Source organism: Zootoca vivipara, chromosome 8 (genome assembly GCF_965207765.1).
Source record: "Zootoca vivipara chromosome 8, rZooViv2.hap1.1, whole genome shotgun sequence".
NCBI lineage: Eukaryota > Metazoa > Chordata > Lepidosauria > Squamata > Lacertidae > Zootoca > Zootoca vivipara.
In genome coordinates, this window is record NC_142591.1 from 37,485,139 (window position 1) to 37,503,657 (window position 18,519).

Genomic DNA, 18,519 nt, shown 5'->3' on the forward strand with positions numbered 1-18,519 from the left:
GAACTTCACCCCAACAGCAACCTGTCTCAGCTTTGTATGTGTTCAGTTGGCAGAGTGTGAACTTGTAAAGCACTCCAGCTAGGTAACTGGAAGACTGCATTGGGGACCGATGGCTTTCAGATGTGAAAAGCTGCTTACATTTTAAAGGACACCCATTCATCTGTAATGCTTCGAAGCACATTAGGAGGATCTATGACCCTTTTCCTGGTGTAGCTTTTTACAGATCTTTTTCTGCCTAGGACAAGAGACAGCTCATACAGAAAATTTGTTTTGTGTAAATTACAAAGTTTGGGAATGATTAAAAAACCATTCGTATCCTGTCTCAGGGAGGCTCATGGTAACAGATTCTGAGAACCCTGCCCCTATTTTCCCCAAAATTAGGCTTAGTGAGCGCCACCAATAATTTCTTCTGTCCACTCCCCCTCCCCCCAACTCCATCAATTAATGCAAAAAGACATTGGAATCAAATTTTATCAAAGAAGAGAGAAAAATATGTGAAATTCTTGTGGGCGGTGTGCTTACCTTATTTTCAAAGTGACCAAGAGGTATTTGTGTGTTCATTCATTCATTCAATAAATCACCTCTTCAATGGTGTGCATTCTGCAGCTTTTCCTGAAAACCCCTCAGCTTGGCTTTCCTGTAAGCACAGGATGGTGGAGCCCACCTGACAGTTGTTTTGCTGTGAAGTGTTTGGTGAAAGGAAAGATACCCTTAGAAGCAAAATTAGCCATTTAGTAGCTAGCTTCCCTAGCTCTAAGGCAGGCATCCCCAAACTGTGCCCCTCCAGATGTTTTGGCCTACAACTCCCATGATCCCTAGCTAACAGGACCAGTGGTCAGGGATGATGTGAATTGTAGTCCAAAACATCTGGAGGGCCGAAGGTTGGGGATGCCTGCTCTAAGGGCTCAAGGGAAGACACTGCGACACAAACTTCTTCCACAGGACTTTTTCAGGTCAGGAAGTGCAGGTAGCCAGGGAGGAGGCAGAATACTGAGAACTGTTTGCTGGAAATTAAAAGAAGAAGAAAAACACACACATACACCACCTGGCCACCTCACAATAAAGTAAGCTCTGTCTCAAACCCACCAAAATTCTGAAAAAAATTCTGAAGCAATTTGCAAGCACAATGAGAACGAGGTGGAAAAAAAACAGAACCTTTCTCACAGGGGGCTAAATCTCTTGAGAAATGGAGGACAAGTTTCAGGACATGGCCTTAAGCAAACCCTTAAGTTCCAGCACTATTCAGTTTGGGAGCAAGTCTTGAAAACCAAGAATGGACGGGTTAAAGGTTTTCAGGACTGAGCCTTATCCAGGAACTCAAAAGCAATCTTCAGAAAAACAAAGGGGTAAGTGTGAGAAAGACGAAAATAGGAAAAGACTATTAAAATAAAGCACTATTCTACTTGAATCCATGTCCTATTTGCTAGTAATAAATCAGGACAGCTAAAATATAAATATTGCCTGAATCATAAAAACTTGTCATATTCTAATAAATTCTAGTTCAAAAAACCCAACATTATTTTAACTGACTGCAATCATCCTTCGAGTTTGGCACACCTGAACCAGCATAGAGATGATGTGTTATGAAGTTAACTCCCTGGGGGGGAAATACTTATGTGCGTCAGGATCTGAAGATGAATTCTGGTGCTAATCGTTTCACACTGCTTAACATATGAAAGAAATGGAAAGGAGTCTTTCGCTACTGAGTCTTTTGCTGTGATTCCGCAGCAGCAAAAGAGGTAGCAAACTTGATGGAAGGTGCAGGTTTGTTTAAATCGCTGGAGCTCATAGAATGGATGACCTTGAAAGCTACAACTTGCATTAGAGGCGCTCCCGACTGCCTCTGTAGTCTCCTTTTGAAAATGCAAAGTACAAACATTATATTCAAATATCTTAGACACTGTAATGGCTCAGAAGAACAATGACAGTGGTGTGTCCTTGTAGCAGTGTTCCTCTCAGAGAGATGAATGACGGACTCAATTGCTTCACTGTAATTTCTCTATTTCCATGCTTCATTTCCTTCATGTAGCTGAGACTGGAGGAAAAAACAGCATGTTCTCAAGCACCTAATACCATGATGCAGTATAAGCAACCTGAATGTGATGGAGACTGGAGCTCCAAAATAAACATAACTTTACACATCAATGTTTTATTTAAAAACAAATAAAAAATGAAGAAAGGATAAGTTCTCCTGTACTAATCAGAAGAGGTAAGGATAATAATAATAATAAAAAACTGTAAATAGACAGCAATTCCCCCCCATACCTACATAGGCATCACAAAACTGTGATAATCACTTTCCAGATCTCTGATTTGACATATCCTGGAAACAATTTTGATAAGGCAATGGCACATGTTGCAGATCTTAATAACAGGAATTGCAATCTATTTTAGAGTCACCCAGATATTTACAGAGGCTTTTGGACTAAATAGCTTTTAAGACCAACATTTTAAAAAGTCACCGTGTTGGATTTGTTTCTGAGCCAGCAAACTGCATGCAACACTGTAAGTAAAAGAACTTTGCATCAGTAGTAGACAATATATTGTATTAACATTGTACGTAGTAAATGATTCCCCCCTTCTCTCCACTAAGCAGAGACTCTGCAGTCTAGACCCAGCAGTACTGCGAAGGCATCTACAGGATATCATTGGCTCATTGAGGTCACAGTGCGTTACTTACTCTTAGAGGTTGGTTGCCTCTGCAGGTATACGAGGGTTGCTATCTATTTGCACATGCCCGAGCATCTTAATGTTATATATATATAAAAATGTCATTGGATGCTCAGAATCTGTGTATGTTCAGTGCAGTCCCTAGGACAAAGTTCTAATGAAGATATGCTTCACCAAGGCAAAAAAAGAAACCCAAAAGGTTAAAAATGGAGAAATATTTACAGATTTTTCCTTAGTCCCAGATATTGAGTTTTTATTTTCTTTTTGTTTAGTGCATTGTCATAGAAAGGTTCAAAAGGCTATGAATACAAATTTTCTGGTCCAGTTCCATACATGTCTGCAAGCCGTTTAAAACGTGGCCCCCAGTCACTGAGGTAATCGTAATTCTGATCTGAGTTTGAACTGATAGAATCTAAAGAGCTGAGGGACTCAGCCACTGAACCATTTCCCTCAAATGCGTATGTCTGCAAGGAATCGTACGGTGGAGCACAAGGATCCACATCAGCCTCTTTTAGTCTTTCCCAAATAAATTCCCGAAAAATGACGTTATCCGGGATGCTTTTAAAGGATGGTCTACTCAAGAACTGGATCTCTGGAGTTACATCCCTCCTCGTTTTGGTGTCTCGGATGATGTTGAGGTTCCTCAAGGCAGCCATATCAAAAGCCTCGGTGTCTTCCTCTCCACCTCCCTCATCATCGTATCTGACTATGTTTTCCCTGATATCCCTTTCTTCATCGAAAACAAGGGGCTCCTTTTTCCGTCGTCTCATTGTAACAATTAGTAGGACAAGCACTGCAATGCAAGAGGCGATACATTTAGCGGAGACATATACTGAACTTTATCCATTCATTAAGCTTTTACTTACCAGCAGAGCTATTTCTAAATTATGCATAAGAGAACCGCTCACACACTATGGTGGTCATACTATGCAGTCAGTTTTTAAATTTGCTAACAAGTTCTAAAATGGCTTTTAGACCAAGAGCTTTCAGACATTAAACAATTTATTGCCACCCTCATCCTGATTTAACATCTTCATATGTAATTCTGTATACTACGCTGGCTGCCAAAACATAAATTTCCAGAGCAAGCTCGGGCCGAATATTACAACCTCACAGCCATGCAATAAAAAGAGACCTTCTTCTGAACTCTTAATTGCTCAGGTGATAAAAGCACATTCATAAACATACCATGTGTAATTTAACTGTCACACTTTGGGAAGTGACTCCATTATTGAAGTATATGACGACAGGCTGCCTGATGAAGTATTCGATCCTTGATTGGGAAATTCAGGGTTGTTAAATAATGTCTAACATAAGTCTCCGTTGGTGCGTTAAAAGCATCTCTCTAATAGATAACACTTTCCTTTAATGCAGAGTACTGCACCGTCTACCTGCGAATTATTTCTGATGAGAACTCCAAAGGCTGCTGGCATTTATTAGATCAGGCCTACGATATGAAGATGTCACATTTTTGCTATTTCTGATGCTTAAGAGGATTTCTTGTTGGCTTTAGTGCCAAGATGAACATTTGTGGAAACAGTCAGAGGCTATTCAACATTTAAGTCTTAACAGTCAGAGTGTGGAGAGGGCATTGCTTCCCAAGCGAGGGAGAGAGCTTGTGTAAGTTAAATGCATGTAAGATGTGACCATACTCTAATGATGATGGGTGGTCTCCAGAGTTAGCCACATGGAGAGTAGGCCCATTTAAACCAATGGAAGTTCATGGATTTCAATAGGCCTACACTTAGCATGACTTGTATAACACATAATAATCCAGATAGATAGATAGATAGATAGATAGATAGATAGATAGATAGATAGATAATCATACTAAGCTGTACCATACATTTATCATCATTTGCAACCAATGTTGTTCATAAATCAAAGACATCATTTTCAGTTCCAGATAACACATGAACATTGTTTTAAGGGTAGCTCATCTATTTGTTATTTTATTTTACAAACAAAGGATATAAATTGTTTTATTTGCCTTCAATAAGCAAAATAACCTACTGGAAGGAACTTATAGTCCAAGTTCTGTAAGTCCTTAAACAGAGCTGGAGGGTTCAAGGTGCATCACAGTACAGTCGTATCTCTAGTTACATACGCTGCAGGTTGCATACATCATGGGTTATGAACTCGCCAAATCCGGAAGCGCTGGAACAGGTTACTTCCAAGTTTGGTGGTTTGCGCATGTGCAGACGTGCCGAATCATGCAGCGAGCATGCGCAGATTCGGCGCTTCAGGTTCCATACTGCTCTGGATGCGAACGGGGCTCCAGAACGGATCCCGTTCGCATCCAGAGGTACCACTGTAGAGATACATTGACTGTTTTCTCATAAATTGTGATGGCTTATTGGTTGTTTGCAACAACAATAGCTGCAGAACTACAAGTTGCAGAAAATACCTCTCCCCTAAAATGATGTTTTAAGTATGTAATTTAACTCAGTGGCTACATTAGCACAATACCACATAAATGAAAACATTTTGACGTATTCTAATTTTCAAATGTATACTACCTTTAATAGTGGTATACAATGAGGTTGAGTAGGGTGCCTCTTCCATGTTTCTCTTCTTAGATGGCTAAATCTCTGCTCTGAGTATAGGCAAAGGTACTATAAACTGCTTGTAGGCACATTAACAAGTGGGACCAGCAACTAACATGCTGCAGTCCTCCTCTTTAAGACTGCAACTAGCTAACCAGCATCAGGCACCATTACCTGCTGTTTTAAACCTACCTATTTGCTCAGGTGTTCCCAGGTGATGAGTTTTTAAACAATTATTGGATGCCACCACTATACATTTTATTTTATTCTTTTATTGCATGGCTAATTGTCATGATACTGTTTGTAATTAAAGGCGGCATATAAATGAGCTGAAGAAATAAGATGTGTGAATAATATTGAAAGTGGGTTTTGGAGGACTTGTTCTGTGGTGTGGAAAAGTCTATAGCAGAACGCAGTGTGAATATAGAAAGCTGGTTTTCAAAGCTGTGAAAATCAGTCGCCTTTGGCAAGTGGCAATCTCATTGTGGCCAATTTCATAGGCTGATAATGAGCAAAAACGCAAGCTAAGAACTATAAAGCCATTAAACTGGAAAGATTTCAGGACTTAGCCCTACAATTTTATGAAATAAAATATTGAGGAAAGTAATAAGATTCAAATGAAGAGCCCACTGATGAAGCTCGTCTTTTCCCTCTTTTAAAAGAATTACTTTTGACCACACTAGGATGGTACTACAGCCATGTATTGAGCAGTTAATCTTTTCTTTGCTCCAGTGAAAATGTGTTTTCACACTATGACATGTTCAGCAGACTTCATCTGGGGAGTTAAATACCTGCTAATAAGTGCAAAATATATGAAACTTAGTAGATCTGCCTGCCTAGAGGTACAATAAAAATCACGATAAAATGAATGTTTTATGTGGTTATGCCTCACACAGCCCACGATTGCTTGAAGCCAAGAAAAATATGAAGTCCTTTGAAAGGTTAAACATTTTAGCATTTAAATGGCTTTAAGAGAATATTAATTTCTAATCACTCCAACTGCTCCTGAACAATAATTTTTAACCTCTGCATGAATAAATCCCACTTTAGCGGCTCTGCAAGAGTCATGGCACTCACTGCCTGCAAAACCAGTTAGTGCTGAATTCCAGTGCAAGAACAGTTGGATTTCAACGGGAACTGCTTTAGAAGAGATACTGAAGGAGAAAGGGAGGGGAATCCCAACAATTTCATGACAATAATCAGTGTCTAGTTCAGACATCCCCAGACTTTGGCCCTCCAGATGTTTTGGACTACAATTCCCATCATCCCTGACCTCTGGTCCTGTTAGCTAGGGATCATGGGAGTTGTAGGCCAAAACATCTGGAGGGCTGCAGTTTGGGGGTGCCTGGTCTAGTTGAATGGCCAGAAAGGCTAATTTTCAGGATTGTGCATTAGTCTTATAACTACAACCTCGTTTGAAAATCTACCATTGCTACAAGCACACAGAACATCCCCACTAAACCATATATTTTAAAGTAGATGATTGAGCACTCCTAAACCTGCCTTGGATTAACCCCAAAATTTTATGACACCCCCCCCCCCAAAAAAAATCAGAAGACCAAAGTTAATTTTTCTGAACCAACCACAGAGGAAATCCAAAAAATTACCTGCCTATCTTCTTGCAAGGTTTCCTTTTCTATAGCAAGTGAATAAATCTGAAAGCACTCCATTGGTTTGCATGTGGGAACACCGCAGGAGCCTAATCAAAGGGTGGAGATGTTTATTATCTATTTACCTTTGGCAGGGGTTATGCCCCCCCTGGATTGGGCCCTATGCTATGGATCAGCATTGAGTACTGTTCCCCGACCCTTTATTGGCCCCCAACAATGGTGAGATTATTCCCCGAATTATCCTCAGCAGAAAATAAACCCCCTCTTCATTCCCCAGATTGGGTCCTTAAGTCATTTACTTTTCCTCTCTGGAATTGAGAGAATTCCTATGCATGTTTAAAGTAGCTCAGTTGATGGAGCATGAGACTCTATATCTCAGGGTCTTGGGGTTCGAGCCCCACATTGGGCAAAGATTTCTGCATTGCACTCTACCATTCTACGATTCTGTGTTTAATTAGAAGTAAATCCCATTGCATCCAATAGGGCTTATTCTCAGGTAGGAATGGGTGAATCTGATAATTTCAGTTGCTGGAAGTTTGTTATTTTTCCACTCTTAAGTACAGTTCTCTACATTTCAATCAATTTCAGTTCCCCATTTATTCACCCTTAAGTTCAATTATCCGTATTTCCACATCAGTTTACATTTTTTAAATAAAAAAGTCCTTATAAAAATTCGACAGCATTTTATTGTCTCCTAACATACACATTTTTGCATGCAATTTCCCCCAATAGATGCATTTTGTGCACATTTTAGCATAAGCATTTTGTACACATTCCTTGGCATAGTGCTTCAAAAGGTGCAAATTGGGTAGTTTGCCTTTAAAAACTAACTGAATCAAATTTCTTCCCCATACCTACTCCCAGGAAAGTTTGTAGAGGTGAAGTTCGCTATTATTCTCCAGCTTGTTTCAATGCAGGCTGGGGATAATTAAGAAGCCAGCAGAGCTTTCATCTCCCTTGAGACTGGGCATAGCAATCTTTTGGTCTTATTAGCATGGCTAGGGAGAACTTTGCTGCCCTCCCTGCTCTGGAACAACCCAAACAATCTATGGAATGAGTACAAAGTAAGAGTACACTCCAGCCAAAATGAATGTTATGAGTTTGGTTGATGAAGTGATGCACCCACCTCTGGTACCAAAAGCCAGGCTGAATGTACATGGTGTGTAAAGTTTAGGTTTGAGTTTGGCAAGGTTCAAGAGGAAGGAAATTAAGACTCTTAAAGTGCAATTACCAGAAATGCTACACCCTCTGTGTGATCCTCTAACACATTCCAGATGACTGTGTTGTAGTGGATTCATGTTTATTTTTGTTTGTTTATTTACCGTATATTCGGGGCAATGCCAGCTTTGAAAGACCACCTTCTTCCACACAAACGTGCTCATTATTTGCATGCAACATGGGAGGCCTCTTCACTGACCATGTCTAGGTAGTTAAGCCTCTTCATTCTGCACAGCTTTGAATGGTTTGAATTCTCATTTGTCTATGGATTATTTCAATGCATTCTTGGCTTCCCCCCCCCCCCCCATAATGCTATTTTAACATTGTCAATTGTCTTGGGGCCTTTTGGAGGCTGAAAGGCAGTATATAAACAATTTCATGCGGGGGGGGAATGTTACGGGGAAATGAAAATGGCTATTAGGACACTTTCTTGTGGGCCATAAAGGGGACTTCCCCTGTGCACACCAATGCTCCTATGTGCCATTGATACATCAGATAAGGAAAACAGCTTTGGCTTATCAGTAACATTCCCATGCCTAACTGAAGCACAGGAAAAAACGTTTTGAGTTTGAGAAACAGTTATACATGTCTGAGGGGGCACAGAATGATCATTACGATTATGTTAAACAGTTATTATAAAAGCAATTACTATTGTGTGTCTCTGTGACGTTAACTGGGGGGGGAAATTACACCGCAATTGCCATATAATTCTCAGAGGCATTGAAGATTTTCCGCACTTATTTCTTTAAGGAATTATGTACAGTATAAAAATAATGACACCCAGCAAGATGATTTTCTTGTGCTTTTTATAAGTTACAATCATGTATTTTTTCGATCTTTACTCCCCCCCCCATTTTTTTTGAAAACAACATCACAGCTGACAGAGTTAGAATACAATATGCTTCATATGTACAGATTGCCTTAAAGGCTTCCAATAACAACGGAGCTATGTGGATCTGAGAGGTGGTGCCGGTCTACGTGAAAAAAATGAAGTAAGAAACTGAGGAAGGAGAATTATGGACCGTACCAATTCAGTCTGTGTATTATTTTTATTTTTAAAAATACCATATAAAAAGCTCCCCAAATGTAGTAGCGTGTTCCCATTAGGGAAAGGAATACACTAAGCCACTCCTGTGCATTTTTGCTACTTGCAGGGATATTTTTTTAACATGGGGGGAAAATTCAAAGTGTGACACTCCATCCTTAGCCTGTAAAGGTGCAGGCTGGCATTTTCCCACTTCAGTCTCTCACCTCATACTGTGTAATGTGGACAGCAGCTCCCTTTTATGTATTGTTTTACAAATAAGGAATAGAAGTTGAACAGTATTTAACAAGCAAAGGTTGCCCATTATGAGTTATGGGATATACACCTGGATTTTTAAAAGAGTAATGGAGGGGTGCATTGTGAAATACTTCCTCTCTGTTGAAAGGGAAGAATCAGGCAATTTTGGCCTGTGACATATTTTTTAGCTTTCTTTTTTTTCATTTCTTTTTTTTTTCAGTATGTCATACCTGAGTTAGACTTAGTTGGATATTATACTTAGTAAATCTCTGGGATTAGGATGATTGTTTAAAATATTGAGTCCCTGGCAGTAAGCAGTGACCAGAGGAGGAATGACTGCTGGGAGGAGCGCAGAGAGAAGCAACCCCATGGTGTATCAGTACGGGGGGTGGGGTGGGGTGGGAAGGGTTAAGAACCACTTGCCAGTCTTGTCAAATTAGGCAACCCACAGCTATAATTTACTTAAACAAATTCTGCAATTGATCCTTCTGTGATTGTTAAATTTAGTTTGACTCCTATTTCCAAGTAAACATGAATGGGATTGGACTCCAGGATGTCTTTCTGAACACTGCTCTAAATCAGGCAACAGCTAGAGAATAATTCAGAAATATTTGTGGCATACAGTTTGTTCTTCATCTAACAATTTGTATTCTGCTGAGTTGATTTAAAACTCCCAGTAATTCTGAGTAAAGTTCAATTTGGCTTGAAATGCTCTTTTCTGTGGCACTTGGGATATGGAGAGCATTGCATGTAAACTATGGAAGCTGTTTTTTTTTGTTTTTTTTTTTGCAGTTTTAACAGTCTGAAATGTTGTCTGGAGAGCTTAGTCTTCACATATGTCATTTCTTGTCATGGGCAATGTCACTTCCTGAATAAAAAACTGTCGTCTTTGAATCTTGTACTTTTGCTAGAAAACTCTACCTGTCTGTTCCTAAGACACCTGAACCACAGGAGGCCTAGGTTGGAAACCAGAATCCATAGATGAAGAATGTGTCAATCCTGACAAGCCCAGCCAAATGCAAAGTGATGGATGGATCAGTATTTTGCACTAGCAGTTACTGCACTTGGTTCCCTACTACCAGGTTCAAATTCTGTCACATAGACATTTCTCAATAGATGGTCAACTTTTAAGAAACATAAATGAACAGAAATCCAATTAAATATCTAGACATGTCAAAATTACAATGTTCGCTACTGAATTCTTTTTCAGTTTTACCTACTCACCTGAAATATTATGAGGTTTAAAAAAACAATGTTACATGAAAGAAACACGCGTATGTCTAAATTTTTACTAATGGAATTATATTGTATCTGTCTCATATGCTCTATGGTATTTTCATATTCATTAATATTTTGGGGTAAATGGAAATACCTTTTGATGCTTCAATTATATACTCAATTATCTAACATTTGCCAGATGTATTTATTAAGGGGTTTTGGACACATACACAAGCAGTACAGTCATACCTCATGTTACGTTCGCTGCAGGATACATCTTTTCATGTTGTGAACGGGCTGAACCCGGAAGTCCCGGAATGGGTTACTTCTGGGTTCGGTGCGCATGCATGTGCAGAAACGCTAAATCGCTCTTTGCGCATGCGCAGAAGAGCCGAATTAAATCAGGCGCCTGCGCAGACGCGGGGCTTCAGGATGCAGCCTTTTCAGGTTGCGAATGGGCCTTCGGAATGGATCCCGTTCGCAACCAGAGGTACCACTGTAATAAGTTTATGTTAGGCTGTATTCCTATACCCACTTATCTGGGGTAAGCTACATTTAACTCAATAAATCTTACTTTTGAGCAGACATGTAAAGGCTTGGGCATTATATGCCTATGACTACCAGACTATGTCCATTATTGTTCACTAATCCAGTTTTCTGCCTGCATTTCCCATTTGTAAGTTGTGCCTGATTAAAGAGGCCTCACTGCTCCCAGCATTGTCTGTTACACTCCTTATCATAGCTTGACTTGAGCTATGCATATCTGAACTTTAAAGGTTAAAATAAATGCACCTACTTGACAGAGAATATAAATCATCTTCTTTGCAAAAACAGGAACCATTCTAGCCTTTAAAAAAAGTTGCTGGCAAATGTAGCCCACTTATAAAGTGGTCTGGTTTGCACATCCCGTTGAACCATACTTAAACTATGGTTTAATATGAATGAAAAGCATGCTGGTAATTGTCGGTGCTTTGCTCTTCCACTGCTGCTGCATTGCCAGGAAACAAGCCATGATCTGGCTTGCTGAGTTGTCAAAAAAAAACACAGGGTTTCTTTCCACACAAACCACGAGAAGCCAAAAATTGCTTAATGTTTCTGGTTTGTTTTCCCAAAACAAACCATGAGCCCAGTTTGTACAAGCCAGACAATGGAGTCAGGAAAGAGTGAAGTACCTGTGATTTCAGCAGCAGGCAACCATACATTGCTCATTCACATGAAAGCACAGGAATTTTTTTAATGTGAAGTGTGAACCAGTGTGTGTCTACTACAGACAATGATCTATACACATGGTAATAATGTTGAAAAATCTGCTTCAGAGAAATATGAAGTTCTGGCAATTCTTGCATGATCATTATTTGCCTAGAAGGTGCTAGGACTGTGCCAAGTCCTAACTGCCATATGCACTAAAGTAAGGTGCCAAGCAATGATTTAAAAATGCTATCACAGTTCAGAGCTTTTTATATAGACTTTAGAAAAGAGCAGAGTTTAGGTGCTTTCCCCCCCAGCCTCCAGTGCCATTTTTAATTTGTGAATTGGTCCTTCTTATTTGAGATGGTGATTGTGAAAATGGAACACAGATTTTATAAATGTATCTGTGCCTCCGAGCTTATTCCGGATAAACAGGTGTGATTCTGTAACTATCACAGATTCTAGGCTGCAAATGCATAATCAATAGCCTGAACACCTGGAAAGGTAGAAGTAACGTTACTTTCAGTGTTATCAAATATACCTCGAGTTACAAACGCTTCAAGTTACAAACTCCACTAACCTGCAGCCAATCGGAAGTTTCTGCAGCCAATCGGAAGCTGCACCTTGGTTGTCGAACAGACTCCCGGAACGGATTAAGTTCAACAACCAAGGAACGACTGTATCTGGTTGAACACTGAGAACAGGAAGCTGGACTAGATGGGAATTGGCCTGATCCAGCAGGCTCTGCTTATGTCTCCCACTGTAGAACTTTTAAGGTTTCCTTTTCTAACTGTTGATTGCTACGTCTTGTATTTAGTTAGTTTATTTGCATTTTGGTTGTTGTATTATATTTCATAATCTATTGTACGCAACCTCGAGATGGCCACATTACAGGCATAATATCATAATAAATAAACACATTTTATTTGACCCTCACCCAAGCAATTGGAAACGCATATAAGTAAAGGAATTGCATTGCATTTGTTCTGAAGGAAAACTGTTCCCCTCTGGGGAACAAACCCCAAAGACATACCTAGCAATGTCAGAACACAAGCCAGTATCGCTATGAGTGCTCCGGTGCTAAGTCCTGCTGGCAAGATGTAGGCCTCTGCATTGCATGTTTGGGCGATGCCATCTGCGTCACAGTCGCACACCCGGATAGTGAGTGTATTGGTGCTGCTCAGTGAAGGAGAGCCACTGTCCACAATAAATACCGGCAAATAGTAAACTGACTGCTCCTGCCTCCGGAATCCGTTTCTTCTGGTTAGAATAGATGCCGTGTTATCTGGACCGAGGCAAAGACAAAGGGTGAAACTGTCAGGATTTCTTCAAGAAATATTTTGTGCCTTTTAAAAAATATATATCAATTTATTCAGCCCTCTGTTTTACCCTCACCAATAGCAACAAACTTGCAGTCTTGTGACTGCAAGGAACAAGCCCTGCGAAGGGCTGAAGGTCACATGTATCTCTTCATAGGTATCCCTTGTTTAATGACTTTCCATTTCTCCTTGCCTAATTCCCTAGTCAAGCTGTGGCAAGTCTTCCACATTGCCTGATGACAGGCCTTGTAAATGCAAGGGGTAATCTTAATAGAAGGGTTCAAGAAAAGACAACAGAAAGGTTAAAAGTTCATGTTCCCATGTCTACCATCTTTGGCTTATCCTGGTCTAGGATCCATTTGCATGTGGAAAACAGCAGGGAGACATGTTCTGATCCACTAGGCACATAAAGGAAAATTCATCATGAGTGCTTCATTCATATGTTAAATTCCACTCATTTTTTTCCATTATTATTACATCATCATCATTATTATTATTTGGAAAAAAGAGGACTACATCACTTGGCCTTCCATGAGTATCTCTAGCTACTCTATCTTCGTAGAGTGTTTGGATGTGTGCGGATTTGGATAATGCCACTGCTAATCTAAACCAAAACATGCAAATTCCCAGAAAACGTTATCAGGACTCTAATGTCAAGGAGTGTAAACGTCTCTTAAAGGTGCTTTAAATTAATTGTTTCTCTAAAAAGTACGGCACTTCATGGTTTAAACTGGATGGAAATCTAATGCATATGAATGGCACAGAGTAAATTAATTACACAAGGAAGAATATGTATACAACTGTATACCCATAAGCAAAAAGTAAATATTGTATATACACACACACACGAGAGAGAGAGAGAGAGAGAGAGAGAGAGAGAGAGAGAGAGAGAGAGAGAGAGTGTCACAAACGACAGCTCACTTGTGCTTGCAAGTAAGGGCTAAGTTCTAATGAACTTTGTTTGGTCCTGAATTTCTTATCTGTTGGCACTTAACGAAAACACCTACCCACCTTAAAGCACAACTTTGTGAAGCAGATCTTACTATTTGCTCTAACCAATTATGGTTCTTAAGATAAGACTCTTAAGAAGATAGAAATCTGTCTATGGACCACCTACCTCAATATTGTCTACACTGACTTGGAAAGGCCAAATTGTTTGATGTGAATTATGTGCTCTAATACTGAGTTATAGCCCTTTCTGTAGGCTTCTTGCTATTTGTTGTGTATTGAGTCAAAGGATTTTATATCTGTATTACTATTGTATGTATTTGCATTAGGGTAAAGTAACTGCCTTTTGGTTCCAGAAGGTACAGCTACTATTGGTTCATTTGAGCTGCTGTATTTGGATCCTCTGTCTTATTGGTTTCCTCCAAAAGGCAGCACAGTGATTGCCTGATATTGTTCCCTCCAAAATGTATCCCTTTCTAGCTAGTCCCCCGTCCCTATAAATGTAGCTTTCCTCTCCTCAGAGCTTAGTCTTGTTTGCTTTAATAAAGAAGTGTTACTAGAGAACTGTCTCCAGCATACAGTGGTACCTCGGCATACGAATGCTTCGACTTCTGAAGGTTTCGACTTATGAAATCGACAACCCCGGGAGTCTTTTCACTGTGTGTGCATTCCGCGCCTGCGCATGCGCAGGGGTGCAAAAATCGCACTTTGCACATGCACAGAATGGGCGCTTCGACATCCGAAAACCTCGACTTACAAAGAGCGCCACGGAACGGATCATCTTCGTAGGTCGAGATACTACTGTATTATGTCAAGAGAGCTGAAATCACAAACCCCACGTCACAACACTATTATATATAATTATCCATCAGCTTCATACATGAGGACACTAACATAGCTGAGTGTACAACACATCAGCTGGAGAAGATGAGAACAGTATTTTCCTTTGGTGGCTTATGGTTTAAAACATTGGATTGTTTCTTAAAATGGGGCTGTTGATTGTCATAATTCAGATGGCTTTGTTTAAACCCCCCCCCATAACCTTAGAACTAAGGAAGTGCAGATTGAAACTTAGGGGGCAAATCTATGTAGTCAAGAGAACAACATCAATGACTGTGTCTCTGTTAACATCTTTCAAGGAGTAAAATGATCAAAAAATCCATGATAAATTACACATTCTGAAGACAATTCATGTATATTTGCCTTTTGCTATGTATATTAAAAGGATGTGCATTTGAGACCTAATAAAATTAGCAGCTCTTGAAATTCCTCTCAGAGGTACCATGTGAATCAACACAAATTGCCAGAAAACGTTATCAGGACTCTAATGTCAAGGAGTGTAAACGTCTCTTAAAGGTGCTTTAAATTAATTGTTTCTCTAAAAAGTACGGCACTTCATGGTTTAAACTGGATGGAAATCTAATGCATATGAATGGCACAGAGTAAATTAATTACACAAGGAAGAATATGTATACAACTGTATACCCATAAGCAAAAAGTAAATATTGTATATACACACACACACGAGAGAGAGAGAGAGAGAGAGAGAGAGAGAGAGAGAGAGAGAGAGAGTGTCACAAACGACAGCTCACTTGTGCTTGCAAGTAAGGGCTAAGTTCTAATGAACTTTGTTTGGTCCTGAATTTCTTATCTGTTGGCACTTAACGAAAACACCTACCCACCTTAAAGCACAACTTTGTGAAGCAGATCTTACTATTTGCTCTAACCAATTATGGTTCTTAAGATAAGACTCTTAAGAAGATAGAAATCTGTCTATGGACCACCTACCTCAATATTGTCTACACTGACTTGGAAAGGCCAAATTGTTTGATGTGAATTATGTGCTCTAATACTGAGTTATAGCCCTTTCTGTAGGCTTCTTGCTATTTGTTGTGTATTGAGTCAAAGGATTTTATATCTGTATTACTATTGTATGTATTTGCATTAGGGTAAAGTAACTGCCTTTTGGTTCCAGAAGGTACAGCTACTATTGGTTCATTTGAGCTGCTGTATTTGGATCCTCTGTCTTATTGGTTTCCTCCAAAAGGCAGCACAGTGATTGCCTGATATTGTTCCCTCCAAAATGTATCCCTTTCTAGCTAGTCCCCCGTCCCTATAAATGTAGCTTTCCTCTCCTCAGAGCTTAGTCTTGTTTGCTTTAATAAAGAAGTGTTACTAGAGAACTGTCTCCAGCATACAGTGGTACCTCGGCATACGAATGCTTCGACTTCTGAAGGTTTCGACTTATGAAATCGACAACCCCGGGAGTCTTTTCACTGTGTGTGCATTCCGCGCCTGCGCATGCGCAGGGGTGCAAAAATCGCACTTTGCACATGCACAGAATGGGCGCTTCGACATCCGAAAACCTCGACTTACAAAGAGCGCCACGGAACGGATCATCTTCGTAGGTCGAGATACTACTGTATTATGTCAAGAGAGCTGAAATCACAAACCCCACGTCACAACACTATTATATATAATTATCCATCAGCTTCATACATGAGGACACTAACATAGCTGAGTGTACAACACATCAGCTGGAGAAGATGAGAACAGTATTTTCCTTTGGTGGCTTATGGTTTAAAACATTGGATTGTTTCTTAAAATGGGGCTGTTGATTGTCATAATTCAGATGGCTTTGTTTAAACCCCCCCCCCCCCATAACCTTAGAACTAAGGAAGTGCAGATTGAAACTTAGGGGGCAAATCTATGTAGTCAAGAGAACAACATCAATGACTGTGTCTCTGTTAACATCTTTCAAGGAGTAAAATGATCAAAAAATCCATGATAAATTACACATTCTGAAGACAATTCATGTATATTTGCCTTTTGCTATGTATATTAAAAGGATGTGCATTTGAGACCTAATAAAATTAGCAGCTCTTGAAATTCCTCTCAGAGGTACCATGTGAATCAACACAAATTGCCAGAAAACGTTATCAGGACTCTAATGTCAAGGAGTGTAAACGTCTCTTAAAGGTGCTTTAAATTAATTGTTTCTCTAAAAAGTACGGCACTTCATGGTTTAAACTGGATGGAAATCTAATGCATATGAATGGCACAGAGTAAATTAATTACACAAGGAAGAATATGTATACAACTGTATACCCATAAGCAAAAAGTAAATATTGTATATACACACACACACGAGAGAGAGAGAGAGAGAGAGAGAGAGAGAGAGAGAGAGAGAGTGTCACAAACGACAGCTCACTTGTGCTTGCAAGTAAGGGCTAAGTTCTAATGAACTTTGTTTGGTCCTGAATTTCTTATCTGTTGGCACTTAACGAAAACACCTACCCACCTTAAAGCACAACTTTGTGAAGCAGATCTTACTATTTGCTCTAACCAATTATGGTTCTTAAGATAAGACTCTTAAGAAGATAGAAATCTGTCTATGGACCACCTACCTCAATATTGTCTACACTGACTTGGAAAGGCCAAATTGTTTGATGTGAATTATGTGCTCTAATACTGAGTTATAGCCCTTTCTGTAGGCTTCTTGCTATTTGTTGTGTATTGAGTCAAAGGATTTTATATCTGTATTACTATTGTATGTATTTGCATTAGGGTAAAGTAACTGCCTTTTGGTTCCAGAAGGTACAGCTACTATTGGTTCATTTGAGCTGCTGTATTTGGATCCTCTGTCTTATTGGTTTCCTCCAAAAGGCAGCACAGTGATTGCCTGATATTGTTCCCTCCAAAATGTATCCCTTTCTAGCTAGTCCCCCGTCCCTATAAATGTAGCTTTCCTCTCCTCAGAGCTTAGTCTTGTTTGCTTTAATAAAGAAGTGTTACTAGAGAACTGTCTCCAGCATACAGTGGTACCTCGGCATACGAATGCTTCGACTTCTGAAGGTTTCGACTTATGAAATCGACAACCCCGGGAGTCTTTTCACTGTGTGTGCATTCCGCGCCTGCGCATGCGCAGGGGTGCAAAAATCGCACTTTGCACATGCACAGAATGGGCGCTTCGACATCCGAAAACCTCGACTTACAAAGAGCGCCACGGAACGGATCATCTTCGTAGGTCGAGATACTACTGTATTATGTCAAGAGAGCTGAAATCACAAACCCCACGTCACAACACTATTATATATAATTATCCATCAGCTTCATACATGAGGACACTAACATAGCTGAGTGTACAACACATCAGCTGGAGAAGATGAGAACAGTATTTTCCTTTGGTGGCTTATGGTTTAAAACATTGGATTGTTTCTTAAAATGGGGCTGTTGATTGTCATAATTCAGATGGCTTTGTTTAAACCCCCCCCCCCCCATAACCTTAGAACTAAGGAAGTGCAGATTGAAACTTAGGGGGCAAATCTATGTAGTCAAGAGAACAACATCAATGACTGTGTCTCTGTTAACATCTTTCAAGGAGTAAAATGATCAAAAAATCCATGATAAATTACACATTCTGAAGACAATTCATGTATATTTGCCTTTTGCTATGTATATTAAAAGGATGTGCATTTGAGACCTAATAAAATTAGCAGCTCTTGAAATTCCTCTCAGAG

General features: G+C 39.7%; 1 protein-coding gene across 1 annotated transcript in view; it reads right to left on the reverse strand.

Annotated features, from left to right (window-relative positions):
* Nucleotides 1–2,135: 2,135 nt before the first annotated feature.
* CDH7 (cadherin 7) overlaps nucleotides 2,136–18,519 on the reverse strand; it is a 114,839-nt gene continuing 98,455 nt past the window's right edge. Inside the window, exons 11-12 of the mRNA XM_035126025.3 lie at nucleotides 12,766–13,017; nucleotides 2,136–3,463 (exon numbers count right to left, since the gene is read on the reverse strand). Of these exons, the coding sequence (XP_034981916.1) occupies nucleotides 2,970–3,463; nucleotides 12,766–13,017 (746 nt within the window). The 3' untranslated portion in view covers nucleotides 2,136–2,969. The remainder of the gene's footprint in view (nucleotides 3,464–12,765; nucleotides 13,018–18,519) is intronic.